The sequence below is a fragment of the Heteronotia binoei genome, chromosome 1 (assembly GCF_032191835.1).
Source record: "Heteronotia binoei isolate CCM8104 ecotype False Entrance Well chromosome 1, APGP_CSIRO_Hbin_v1, whole genome shotgun sequence".
Taxonomy (NCBI): Eukaryota; Metazoa; Chordata; class Lepidosauria; order Squamata; family Gekkonidae; genus Heteronotia; species Heteronotia binoei.
The window spans coordinates 175,468,177-175,482,625 of NC_083223.1; the positions used below are offsets into that span (position 1 = coordinate 175,468,177).

At 41.4% G+C, this 14,449-nt stretch overlaps 1 protein-coding gene across 1 annotated transcript in view; it reads right to left on the minus strand.

Moving 5' to 3' along the window:
• Nucleotides 1-14,449, minus strand: part of LOC132575596 (zinc finger protein 318-like) — a 47,398-nt gene that overhangs the window by 11,303 nt on the left and 21,646 nt on the right. Inside the window, exons 6-8 of the mRNA XM_060244385.1 lie at nt 8,956-9,036; nt 674-773; nt 35-138 (exon numbers count right to left, since the gene is read on the minus strand). Coding sequence (XP_060100368.1) covers nt 35-138; nt 674-773; nt 8,956-9,036 — 285 coding nt within the window. The remainder of the gene's footprint in view (nt 1-34; nt 139-673; nt 774-8,955; nt 9,037-14,449) is intronic.

Here is a 14,449-nt window from a genome sequence, read left to right on the forward strand (position 1 = left end):
CAAACTGTTTCTTCTCCATTGTTTCAGTCTTTACCTGCAGCCGAGCAATCTCAATCCTAATGTTGCGTTGGGCTCGATTCACTTGTCTTAGTAGAGGGTCTTTACAGCTCACCCTACGTTTATTCTTCAGCATCAGCCCTGAGCCAATCAAAATTATGGAAAGGAAATTAATAATATTAACATGCAACATTGTTTAAACAATTAACATTATTAAAGAACTACTGTGAGTTTGTGTAATGTTATGTAAGAAGTATATTAACTGTCACTGTTTATATTATACACTGGAATGTCAAAGGTAGTAATAGGGTAAAAAGACATAAATCCCTCTTTCTAGAACAGGGATTATTTCTCTCTAGAATCCCAACCTTTTTGTTTGCGTAGGCATTTTTGGCATTCTGACACAAGGGGTCTCCTAACTGTTTGCTGAAGGAAGTAGAATGCAGAGCAGAAACAGGGTACTTTCAAAAATGCACTGGAATAGTAGAGAACTGCCACTGAAACAATGTTATTTCAGTTTGCCCAGCCTAGGAGAAAAGCCCTATCTAGCTCCACCAACATTCCTGCCAAGAGAGGTATCAATGAGTGCCATGGAACCCCATTTTATGCAACAGCTAACACCATCAATACAGAGGAACCGAGGGGGGGGGGGGGACAAAATGTGAAAAAGCAATACCTTGCTGTCTTGTAACTCTTTCCAACTCAGTCTTCAGGTACTGCAGTTTCTTCTGTTGTGCTTTTTGTTCAGCTTTCAGTCTCTCTGTTTTAATGATTGCCTAGAAAGTGTGTTAAGAAAAAATGTCTTAGTATTCTGTTATTGGAAGGAAAATGGATTAAGGGGAGAAGAGAAACATGGATTCTGTTATCGTGAATGGATTAAGACTACTTTAAATGCACACCACCTCATATCTTATTAAATTCAAGCAATTTTTGGTACTACCATCACTACAACCAGAGATCTTTAAAAATACAGGGGATGTTACTAAGCCAGTCCCAGATCAACAACAGTATGCCTGTACCTGTGCTTTCATATATCTCCATCAAGAAAGCTTCCTCTCCTCCAAGTAGCATATCAATTTTTTAAAAGGTTTATTCTTCAAAGCACATACAAAGATGGTAGGGTTCCATGACTTCAGAATACAGAGAACACAAATAAAAGTACAGCTTCTTATTACATAAACACAACATCTTACTAACACCCTCCTCTGTGGAGCAGGAAGGCTAGCTGATCCAAATATTCATGCTCTGACAGCAGACTGCTGTTGGGACAGGCTTCATGATGATGGACCTGACAAGGGATTGCTGAACAAAGGATTCTTTTCCTCTCAGTTTTGTGTTTCTAACTGACTCAGGGAAGGAGAGGTGCTTCAATAGCAAAGTGAGTGGCAAAGTTCTCAACAAAAGCAGTGCCCCCAAATGTGGGTTTGCAATCTTTTTGGCATGGATGCAGAGCTTGTAAATTGTATGCAAGGGAGGGTGCAAGACATGACATACTGGAAAATAGCCTCCATGGATATACTGACTTTTAAGTACTTGTGAGCCCTTGTGATATTATCAGAAGCAAAACAAGCTCAGGCTTCATGAGGTCCAAGGGGTTGATCAAGGTCCTAGTTCTGTGTGCTTGAAGAATCTTATCCTAAAAGAGTGGAATGTCCAGCCAATATAATCTCTTAATTTCAAAGTAATATTTATTGAGCTCAAAGCAAATAACCTGCCACACTAACACACACAAACACACACTTCATACATACCATGAGGGAGTGGCCAAGTCCTTGAAATGTTTGGACAACTCAAGTTTGAAGAGTGATCTCTCAAGCCCCAGGATTTTATAGCATTTCCTCCTGCTGTATTTCCAGTGAACTGTTTACTGCCCACTTCTTATAGGGCCTCAAGACCACCAAATGGCTAGTACTTGTTCCAATTCTACTTGTTCAGACTCCATTCATTCATACTCCACCTCTTATCTTTGGCTCTTGATAAACAACATGAGTCAGCGGCTACTTGTCACACATGTCTGCTGGCCTACAGACTTGCTGAGTTTCTCAGAAATCTGATACTGAATTCAAGCTGGTAGTCTGTTAGATGAAGGAACCAGCTAGGCCCCTATCAACTCTTCTATGGTCAGTTCCTGCAGGATCTACAGTCCCTCTCTCCTGGATATGAGAAGAAATAAGCATCTGAACTGGATGTCATCTGAACTGCACTCCCAATAGTGCACAGCATGAAAGAAAGCTACTACCAAGGAAAGGGTACAAGGACATGAGGCCATCTGGTGCCCTATGTATACACCCTTATATATGAAAGCTTATACTACGTATGTATGCAATCATTAGAACAATACCTCTCTATGAGCCACATAATGTATGGTGTTCTGGGCACAACTGTTTCACAGAATGATCTATTAATTATTGGGAAAGCCGGCTTTGAAAGAGGGGCAACAGCAAGATCTATCTGTGTCTCTGGACGCAGGAGTTTAGGTTAAAGACAAAGCAGTTTAGGTTAAAGACAAAGCAGAATGTGGCACAGTAAAGGACACTTGTGTCCTTATCGAAGGAAAATATCCCCCTCCTCAGAAGCAATATAAATATCTTACAAAAGCAGAGGTAGGCACAGGAAAAACTATTGAAGCATTATTGAAATGGGGTTTAATTACTCCAGTTCAATCCACTTGCAATGCACCCTTATGGCCAGTCCTTAGGGCAGATGGAGGAACTTGAAGAATGGACTGTAGACTTCAGAGCCCTTCACCCCTCCTCCAGTTGCCCCTGTTGTGGCCAAATACAATGAGATCTTGTCAGCCACTGCTGCAGGAGCCAAATACTACAGTGTAATAGATTTGGCTAATGCATTCCATTCCATCAGACTACATGAGTCCTGCTGGTACAGATTTGCCTTCATTTTTTGAGGACAGTATGCATTTAAAAGAACCCCACAAGGGTTTCACTCAGCCACTAAAAGGAATCCCCCATTGCATGGGAGAACAACGCCCAGAAGCAAGACTTCTAAGGTCTTGAATCTCCATGTCAATTAATCTGTTTAATCATGACAAAAACATGCTTCTCCAAAAAAAGGGTCAGATCATCGATGCTAAGCCCCATTGATATGATTCTCTCTTCAGTGTGGGTCAGCCAATCAGATAGATAAGATTCGTACAGCATATGTGCAATGAGACTATTAGGCCCACTTCTGAAATGAAGATGCAGCCAAAATTTGAAAGTTAAGATCCATGCCTTTGTGGCTAAATGGTTTGTCTCAAGGCATATTGCTGCATAAAGTATACAAGCTGGAAGCCCTAAAATTTTCCTAAGAAATTTAGATTGAACTCTTTCAACTGTTTCATTAAGGGTGGAAATCCAAATTGGGGCACCATATAATAGTTTGGCACATATTTGATAGTTGAACACTTTTAAGAACAGCAAGTATAAATTGGTTCCCTTTACTATAGAAAAAACGGGAGATTGCGAGTTCACTGCTATTCACAGATCTTATCACTTCCTTAATATGAGTGGCCCAATTAGCCTTGTAGTGGAAACGAATACCAAGATATCTGAAACTCTTCACCTGTTCAAATGGGGTTTCCTCGTATAGTCCATTTGGAGGGCTTCCAAGTCTGACTGAACACAATAATTTTGGACTTATCAGAATTCTGGGAACGCTTGTTCTTGTCAAAATAAACTAAAAAGCGAATTAGCATCTTTTTCAGCCCAACTTTTGAAAGTGAGAAGAGAACAGCATCATCAGCATATAGCAATAGCGCGATGTGTCTCTTCTCTAATTTGGGATAATATCCATTAACACAGCTCATAAAGGGTGCCAAATCATTTAAAATTGATTTTTAAAAAGGTTGAATAATATAGGGGCCAAAATACAGCCTTGCTTGACACGCACTGTAATTGCAATCTTAGAAGTTAGGTCTCCATCTTTCGAGCATCTAACCTGGCAAGTGGTTTCAAAGTAAAGGTCTTTTTATCAGGAGAAGCAAATGCTTATCAATCCCCATATTGCTTAGTTTCTTCCACAGAATGTCCCTGTGCACTGAATCAAAAGCTCCCTTAAGGTCTAAGAAGGCTGTATATAATTTAGATCCTTTCCCTTTCCTATATTTATTTGCTAGATGGCTAAGGACCCTATCATGTCAAAACCCTTTTATGTTTATCTAGCCATCAGACGAAAGCACTGGAACTACATTCTTTCAGCAGCAATCGCTCAGAGAATCATAGCCTATGCATCCAGAAAGTTGAGCCCTGCAGAAACAAGATTCATCCCTTGTGAGAAAGTCTTTCTGGACCTTGTCTGGGGAGATTCACTACTGGAGGTGCCAAGGTAATTGTGCAGACTACTCACACTCCCTGTAAGGAAAAATTCAGAACAGCCAAGTCTCCAATACCCACATTGCACAATGGACACTAGCCCTTGTGAAGTGTAGATTTTTAAAAGGAACAGACAGAATCCCCTGTGTCTCTATGGCCTTATAGTTACAGGCAAACAAAATGAATGTCCCCTTTCCCCACTTCAGCATTTTCAGTGGCTAGCAGAACGGGGAGGGTCCCTAGCAGAAGCACAGCTATAGAATTTTGAATGCTGGTTTTGCGATGGCTCGTCTTTCCATGTTGCAGGCACCCCCCATACGAAGCAATTGGAGCAACTGACTCCTACACCCCTAAAGGCACAGCTCACCCTCACTCCAGTCAGGCTGCAGAAGTAGAAGCCCTTAGAGCCATTCTGGAGTTTGAGCCACTTTACTGTCCCTTAGCTATTTACACTGATTTCAACAAGACTGTCAAGGCAGGCACAGTTTGACTTCCTGTGTAGCTGGCCAATGACTGCAAAACCTCAGATGGGAAATCTATCTCCCACACGGATAAATGGCTCCACATGGCCACCCTAATTCAGAAAAGAACTGCTCCACCTGGGTCACTCACGTAGAAAGACACAAGAAAAAAGCAACTGATGTTTGCATTTGGAATAATCAGACAAATGCTCTAGCAAAAGTAGCAGCCCAGGAAGATGGCAAAAAATAAATAAAGTAGAACAGTTGGTAGACAGCTATCTTTCCTGTGCCATGGCAAATGCCAACAAAACTGGTGCAAAAGCACCTCTCTAAACATCAAAGGCTAGAGGGTCCATGGGACCAAATTCAGATAGACTTTACCAGTCTGTTTCCATCCACTGCTTGAGGAAACAAGTACTGTCTCACAATTTATTTATTTAGCCCACCCTTCCCACAGAACACTCATGGCAGGTTAAATCATAGATCCTTTCAGCAAAAGGATGGAAGCCTGCCCCTGCAAAAACAACACAGCTACTACAACAACTCGCTTACTCTTTAGCAACATATGGATTCGGTGAGGCATCACACACATATTAGATTCAGATATGGGACCCCACTTTGTCGGTTAGGCTACCCAAGAACTTCACAAAACTGTTGGGATTCAGTAACGGTTCCACAACACAGGGCACCTCCAATCTCTTTGGCCAAGTCAGGCCCCAGAGATGCTGCTCTTTCATGGAAACAACTGTATGGAGTGCACAAAAAATGTTTTAAGTTCTTCTGAAAAATTTTAAACAATAAATCTATTAATATAAAAATATTTGAAGTCCTTACTAATAAATTATTATATTATCATAAACAGTCACAAATTAATAACAGCAGTCCTTAAATGCATTTATTGAAAAATACAAGAAGAAAAAATATCAATCTTGTCCAAAAAGTTAATATAAACCATCATATGAACATATGAAACTGCCTTATACTGAATCAGACACTTGGTCCATCAAAGTCAGTATTGTCTTCTCAGACTGGCAGCGGCTCTTCAGGGTCTCAAGCTGAGGTTTTTCACACCTATTTGCCTGGACCCTTTTTTGGAGATGCCGGGGATTGAACCTGGGACCTTCTTTGGAGATGCCGGGGATTGAACCTGGGACCTTCTGCTTCCCAAGCAGATGCTCTACCACTGAGCCACCATCATCAAATATTATTTCAAGAATTCCATTCAGAAGAAAGATTCACATGAGGTTCCTGGGTACATTCACACTCGTTTTGATTCATTTCCTCAGTGATATATATATACATTAGTTAGAAGTAATATTCAAAGATAAGTATCACAAACATCTTGTTTAAAGGTTGGCAACATCCTCAAATATACTATTGAATACTAGTTAAGCCAGGGCACCAATGTTCCCTCTAAGCTGCAGAGTTTTGTGAGCAAAAATTCTACTTTGTGAGCTACTGGCATTAAAGTTGTGAGCTACTGCATACATTATTGTGCTCTAGGACCATTTTTCCTGAGCTAAGACAAAAATCTGTGAGCTGGAGGCTAAAAATCTCTGCGCTAGCCCATGCTAACTCAGCTTAGAGGGAACACTGCAGGGCACCATTACACAACTTCCAAATAATCAACTATATTTTACATCAATGTTATAAGAGGCTATAGTCTATTAATAAGGACTTCAAATGTTTTTGTATTAATAGATAGTTTAAAAATTTTCAAAAGCACTTAATTTTTTTTTGCATACTCTGTACAATAGTTTCTTTTTGCATTTATCAATCTGTACACTTTTGGAAGAAAATATTTTCAGAATGGGAAACATCACTCATTATTTATTCCACACCAACATTGGCTCTATTAACAATCTGGGGGGAACAAAATGAAAAGGTGACATCTGAAGAATAGTGTTTAGGTTGATGGCAACCCATAGGATATAGCAAAAAGTTGAAAATCTGCAGAATTTTTAACATTATATTTTTGGTATCTTGAGCTATGGCAAATAGCCACGGCAGAAAAACTGACATATCAGCCATGAGGAGGGGTGTCAAATGTCTGGCCCATGGGCCTAATCTATCCTCCAGAGGGCTCCAATCAGGCCCACCAGCAACTGGCCATCACCTGCTTCCTTCTCCCTCACCTGCTTCTTTCAGTCACCACTTTTTATTTCTCACCTGGAATGAGGCAGCTGAGCAAAGCAGACTTTTGCTCCTTCCCTCTTCCCAAAGGGAGGAAGAGGAGCCTCAGCCAATGGAGGAGCTTGGCTCTGTAGCTCTGCTGTGTTATTGAAAAGCGTCTGGGTTGCCTCTCTTTTTTCTGTTGGCTGTTTTGGACTGCATTATGAACTTTGTTTATTGGAAGAATGATTTCTGAAGGCTATTAATCCCTCTAATAAAATTAGCTTTAAAAAAATCAATCTGTACACTGTATCTTCTAATCATCAGTATGTCATGGGAAAGTAGGTTCCAGGTCAGAATCTGGAAATCTAAGTAGCTTGAAAGAAGCTACTGGCCATCATTGTTGAGGAAGTCAGACGCCAACAGGGAGATTCTGATTTTAATGATGATGAGTTCAAGTGCACACTTTAAGTTGGCCTCCACTCGCAAACCAAAGTCACCCTCAGCCCAATGGACCCAACAACTTTCACATGGGATGCAATGGTAGATCAGATGAGACAAGTAGCAGACCTCTTCAAAGATACCAGAGCTCCCATATAACTCAGCCCCATGATTTGGGCTCAAATCCAAGATACTGGGGCAGACATGGCCCAGTACTACAGACAGCCCACTGATGTGCTCAACACAGTTCTCTTTGAGACCACAGAGAACCAAGAGAGACAACCTAGAGCGAACCATAGAGAACAAAGACACGAGAAACCAGCATCACAATTCCCAGCCCATGGCTGCTGCACAGGAGGTGCATGCACTTCCCACTCAGCTCAAAGAGCTAGAAGACCTTTGCTAGGGCTTCCCGAGGTCCAAATCCCTTCCCTAAGGCATTGTGGCCAAACTGCTGCTCAACACCTGTGAGATGCCAACAATGCAGGTGGGCACTGGGACTGCTGGGAAAGAACTTCCTGCCACCCCTCTAATTGACACAGGTGCATCTCTTAATATTTTGCACTCTGATTTGGCTGCATGTTGAACACCCACCACAGACAGCATACTTCTTGCCAGGTTCAGAGGTGAGACCCATCAAGCCAAAATCAGGGTGCAAAATATTAAGATATGCTCCTATGTCAATTAAGGTAGCAGGAAGTTAAAAGTTGTATGACTTCTCATTCACTGAATCATGGAGAGCAGATCACCTATTTTGATGGTTGGGACATCCACACTGGATGCACAGAGCTTTGCTAGTTTAGTTAAAATCTGCTCCAGTTGTGGTGGTGCATGAACGCCAAGACCGCACTCAGCCACGCAATGCCAGTGCACTGGGATTACCATCACTAGAAGCCAATTCGTGCAGGGGTCTTCCCCTCTTTTTCTGGGCCTGGGACCTATGCATGAACTAGTTAACATATGCTAAACCCATTCTCAGTGAGTACAGCTATACATCCACAGTATTCCAATGTATTTCTCTTTTATAATAGTGTATTAGAATAATGTTTTATATTGACATAGTCTAATAAGGGATATTGGCTATTTATCTCATTACATATACTTGACCCATTTTCATTTTATGTATTCTTGTATGTTTTCTAATGGCAGACTAGAATGATGTTTATAATGTATAGATTGATGTTGATAAGTAAATTAGATGGACTACAACTAGGAAATACATGTCCTTTTGTGAATCACCTAGATTTACAGAAACATCAATTGGCAGAGGACTTTATTACCTTTTATGGCTATCGAGACCAAACGGCCAAGCCACACTGGTTTACCATGTGATCAGTCAGCATACTTAATCAACAAACTGCTTGTATTTCAGCCCACAATACATGATCCCCTGGTCTGATGAAGTGTGCTTAGAGCACACGAAAGCTTACGTTCTGAATAAAACTTGGGTTGGTCTAAAATGTGCAACTTGACTCCTGCTTAGTTAACATACAGTTCACACTATTAAGTCATTTGAGTAAGAACATAATAGTATTTGGTGGTCTCTGTTCCAAATAATGTAAAGCCAAATACTAGCATTCCTTCATAGCTTCCATGGCAGTCCAGTGTTCCCCCTGTGTTAATGAACAACTCACATTTTCTCTCTCGTGCTGAGCCTTTGTCATCATGTTCAGTCTTTTCTGTTTTCTCCTGGAAAGCTTCACAGTGGAAGGTTTCTGGAAGAACAAAGGAATTGAAAAAGGAAAGAGAAAAAAATATTGAGGTGGGAGTTAAACAGGATATTACAGATTGTACGAATTTGGCATCAATTTGATACGCCTGTGAAGAAACCCTGCTAACAATTTCATAAGGGCATCTCCAGTTGCAATCCAGTGTTTGATTCTTGGCTCCAAGTTTCAAACATCACCAGTTGCCCTATTTCGTATGAAGAAAGCACTTATACCTGGTCTTCGTAATATTTCTGTAGGAGTTCTACCACCTGCTTTTTTTTAAAAAAAAAAATGTTGTTCCTCCTCCAATTCTTTCATATGAAGTAGGGGAGTGCATTTGGTTCAGCCGAACTGAATACAACCCCAAAAAACAGCTGATTCAGCTGATTACTGAAACCTTTATTAGGCATTTGTTCATAGGAATCCAAATAATAGGAAGTAGAAGGCAATACAATTACATTATAAAAGAAACTGCCATTTAAAACTATAAACATCTAAATTTAGTATAAAATCAAGGATAGACTAAAAGAAATCCTGTCAATACTTTGTTTCTTTCCTAAGCCAATACACCCATCCTACTCAATTCAATTATTGCCCAACAGTGAAAATAGACAGGGAAATAATAATATTTGCTGAGACATACATACAAGTAAAGACATATTTGTTTAGAGTTAAAACAACACAGATCTTACTTTCCAACTTTGCTGAGAATACTGGGGGAGGGGGAAATAAACTGAAAGGGATAGGATGGGACAGAATTGGAAGAGTGAAGCTGGAGAGGGAGAAACAGGTAAGGCAAAAAAAAAAAACCCAAGGGAGAGGAGAGAAGGGTGTATCAGAGAGGTGGGGGAAGAAACAGAGGCTGCCAGGGAAAGGATAAGGTAGTGGAGAGGAGGGAAGGGGATGGCTGTAAGGACTACTTAGGGAAATACGATGGGGGGGGGGAGAAAGGGGCAATGAGGTCTCCTCATAGGTACCCTATCTTTTCCAGTATAAAACAAGGACTAAACCTTTGGGGGCTGCATATCATTGCAGCAGGTTTGGTTATTAAAATTTATTAACCACTCAACATTACTTGCATGGGGGGGAGAATCACACAAGGACACCACCCAAAACCAACCAACAAACAATATTAGGACGCAGATCAGAGCAAATCTGAAGGTAGCAATACAAACTTAGAGAGCCAGCCAGCATTCAGGAAGGATCACAAGAAAAGAGGAAACAAATAGGTATTGGTCATAACACTGTCGTAGGCTCCAGCTGACTCCAAGTCCTAATTGCTGAAGTGGGTACAGCCCAACTCCTCATGCTGTAGATACAGCGCTACTCAGCCTCATGGAAATGTCTGAATTCTCAGATGCTGTTCTTCTTTCAGCAAAAGTGAGGAATCAGAATTGTTTCGTGAGGCAGTCATTCTCAAGTTGGCAAACCTTCACTCGATTACAACAGATGGTTCTAGTGGAGGTGGATTATATTAAGCTGGGCACTCTATTAAAGTATCAGGCAGTCCAAGCTCATGGTCCTCTAAGTAATAACTGAAGGGCTCTGTACCTAAGCACTTGAGAATCCTTGGGAAATGCTGACCAATTGTTCAGGTGTGGAAATCAGATTCCTCTCCTACAGCTTGACAATCAAGATGGTTGGTATCCAAAGGAGATGTGTCATAAGGTAGATTGTCTTCAATGGCATTTTCAAAATGAAGACATCCATTTCCTCTTTGAAGATGTTTAAGTGTGCTTGACAATCTGCTTTTTGCCTGAATATGTAATGCCGTTGAAATTTTAAAGGAGGTGTCATTTGTATTAAATAGTCTTTGCATGATGAGTTCTTGGGAATAGAGGCATAGTGGTGGTGTTGGTAAATACTCTAATTGGGAAGATTCCTCTGGATCTCAGAAAAGCTTTCTGATGTAGTAATAAAGAGGGCTAGGGCTATTAAAATTTAGTAAAATTCTCTGCGATTGATTGTCACTAGTTAGCATTTCTGTAGATGTTAAATCTATTGATGTCTTGTTCTTTGGAAAAAGCATCCTCAAATGGGAAACTACTTGTTTCTTGGGCTTCCAGGTAGGCATCTGTCTTTTATAAGGGCATACAATTAAGCAGACCTTATTTGTTTATAAGATCAAATTGTGTGATTTCTCTTTATTTATCTGCTTCTGGCTCAGACTTGGCTCATCCACTTTTAAGACTGGAGCTAGGAATAGTCAAACATCACTGTGTGTATTATCACTTGCAGATTTAATTACATTTACAAATCCAGTTACAGTTGTTCAAAGTTTGATCTAATTTCACTCAATGATGCAAAAAAAAATTCACTGTCTGAGCAATCAATGTAGGGAGCTCCTTCAAGTAATTATCTGCTGCCTCTATGCTCATTACTGATTGTGGTTAGTTGTCAGCATCCACAATAAAACTTCCATCTAAATTAAATGCATTGACCAGAGGTGCAAAACAACTTGCAATAAAGCTGTTATAGTTTGGAGTCTCCTTGCTTGCAAAAAAATCTATCTTTTTCTGTTTGCTAACAGGAGGTGTAAATGACTCATCTGAATCCTTTATACCAGTGGCCCCCAACCTTTTTGACACCAGGGACCGGTTTTGTGGAAAACAATTTTTCCACGGATCGGTGTGTGTGTGGGGGGGTGCTGGGGTTTTTGTCATCCCAAGCTCCCCCACCCACCCACTCCACATCCCTGCCCCCCATGGGGGTATTTAAATGGGGGGGGGGGACTGGGGCTGTTTCTTCCTCCCCCTCCCATTCAAAGAGTCTATAAATGAGGGAAAGGGTAAGGTCACAGCAGCGCTGCCCCCTCTACTGGTACGGGACCCTGTAAGGCGAGGCAGCCTTGGAGTGAGGCTGTGCTGCCTCTTTAGTCCGGGGCTGCTCTGCCTCACTCCACGGCCCGGTTGCTAGCAGGCCACGGACTGGTAGTGGTCCATGGTTGCGGCCCCTGCTTTATATGCTTGTTAGCACCCATTACTGAGCCTTACAGCCTTGAAGTATCGACTATAGGATAATCAAAAGAGGGCAGCAGTTTTAGCCTCCTTGTTTAGCTGGCAAATGCTTTGTTTGGTTACAAAAGAAATAGTAAGGCAGCTTTATTGTCTTAACATTCTTGGCGTTCCCGGTTTATCTCTTTAACACAGCTCCAGAGCTTAATTTGAAAGTAGACCACTTCTAATTAGACTGGGTCCTTGTATTATACATTTAAAATTGTAGTTCAAACAAAATCCAAATTTTAAGTAAGATAAGGTTAAAAGAAACAGTGAACTTGTGGAGCTGTGAGGTCCACGGTTGCTAGCTCGGAGTCATCTTGCTTCCCTCCTACTTGAACTAGTCAGCTGTTTTCAGGCCTTATAGAACCGAATCAGATTCTCTGATCTGATGCGGGAGCTGAATGCAGCAGCCATGAACTGTCACTGAAATTCAACGGCCATACAGCTCCATTTTACCCTATGGGCCATTAAAGTAAATGGCAAAATAGGGCATAATGAAGTGAGGCTGTGGGGGAGGGGGTTTGAGGTAGAGACTCCAAATTTGCAGGGAAGCTCCAGGAGCCTCTCCCTCACAGAACCCCCAAGTTACAAAAAGATTGGACCAAGGTGTCCAAATTCTAGGGGCACCCAAATTGAGTGCTCCTATCTCGCCATTATACCCTATGGGCCATTGAAATCAATGGCAAAACAGCATATAACGAAGTGCAGCTGAGGGGGGAGGAGGTTTGAGGTAAAGGCTCCAAGTCTGCCAGCCTGCTGCAGGAGCCTCTCCCCCACAGGACCCCCAAGTTTCAAAAAGACTGGCTCGGGGATCCAATTCTAGGGGCACCCAAGTAGGGCCCTTTTCCCCTATGATGGGGAAAACGCAGTCACTTTCTGCCCTGTAATTACAGTGGGAAAAGTTACTCTGGAGGGAGGGGGTTTGAGTGAGAGGCACCAAATTCATGGGATTGCTTCTGGTGCCCCCCCCCACAACCCCCAAACTTCCAAAAGGATTGGACCAGGGGGTTCAACTCTAGGGGCACCATCTATGATAGGAAACCCTACCCCAGGCAGCAGATTCTCCTAGAGAATCTCTGCAGTCATCAGCTGTGCTGAGGGTACTAACTGGCAATGAACATACTTGCCCAGCAGAGCAAGTGCTTACTGTGGCAATGGTAGTGCCATGCACAGGACCTTAGTTCAAATTAGATAATTTCTCAGATTTAAAAATTTGGATGAGGGCTTTCTGTAGGGACTGCAGCACAGAACCAGTGCATTCAATACACTGATGCCAAGCAGCAGAGATGGGGCATGGACTTTCCACATGCAAAGGAGTTGCACACTGAATCACAGTCCTACAGAAGAGATACAAGTGAGGAATCTGTAACATTGCACTGTAAGAAAGAACATTTTGGAAACCAAGATAGAACACTTGGATTTTAAAAGAAGCTTCTGAGAAGTCAAGGCTACTCAAGGGGAACCTTAACTTAAGTGGCAATAAGTTGCATGAATATCACCTCTAGTCTTCTTTTAAAAGCAAATACCTTGGGGAACCTGTTACTGCATCGTACTTGTTCTTGGTTCTGGCATGGCTTGCACCTGAAGAAAGATGCATTTCTATCTATTATAACTATTACCATACATGGAAGAAGAAATGCCAACTGTTCAAGCAAGATTCAGAAAAGGAACAGGCACTAGAAATCATATTGCAAACTTAACACTGGTTACTGGGGCAAACAGAAGAATTTCAGAAGGCAATCTGTTTGCATTTCAAGATTACAGCAAAGCTGTTGACTGTGTGACTCATGAAAAACTATGGATGCTTCAAAAAGAATTTGGTGTGCTACAACATCTGATTGTTTTGACGTGCAACCCATACTCTGGACAAGAGGCTACTGTTAGGACAGAATGTGGAGAAACAGTGATTTCCAGATGACAAAGCTGTCAGACAAGGATTACTTTATCATCCTATCTCTTCAATCTATACGCAGAACATTATCATAAGAAAAGTTGAATAAGATTTAGATGAAGGTAGCGTGAAAATTTGTGGAAGGGCCATTAACAATCTGAGACATGCAGATGACACCACATTAATGGCAGAAAATAGTGAAGACCTGAAATTACTACTGATGAGGTTTAAAGCAGAAAGCTCCAAAGCAGGATTACAGTTGAATATCAAAACAACAAAAGTAATGTCTACTGAGGAATTACACAACTTTAAGGTTGACAATGTAGAAACTTAAATAGTTCATGATTTCCTGTCTCTTGTCTCTATCATCAACCAAGAGGAGATTGCACCCAAGAAATCTGGAGACTGAGACTGGAAAGGGCAGCCATGAAGGAGCTAGAAGAGATTCCTAAGGATGTGTCACTGGCAACCAAGATCAAAATAACTCATACTACAGCATTTCCCATTATTATGTATGGGTGTGAAAGTT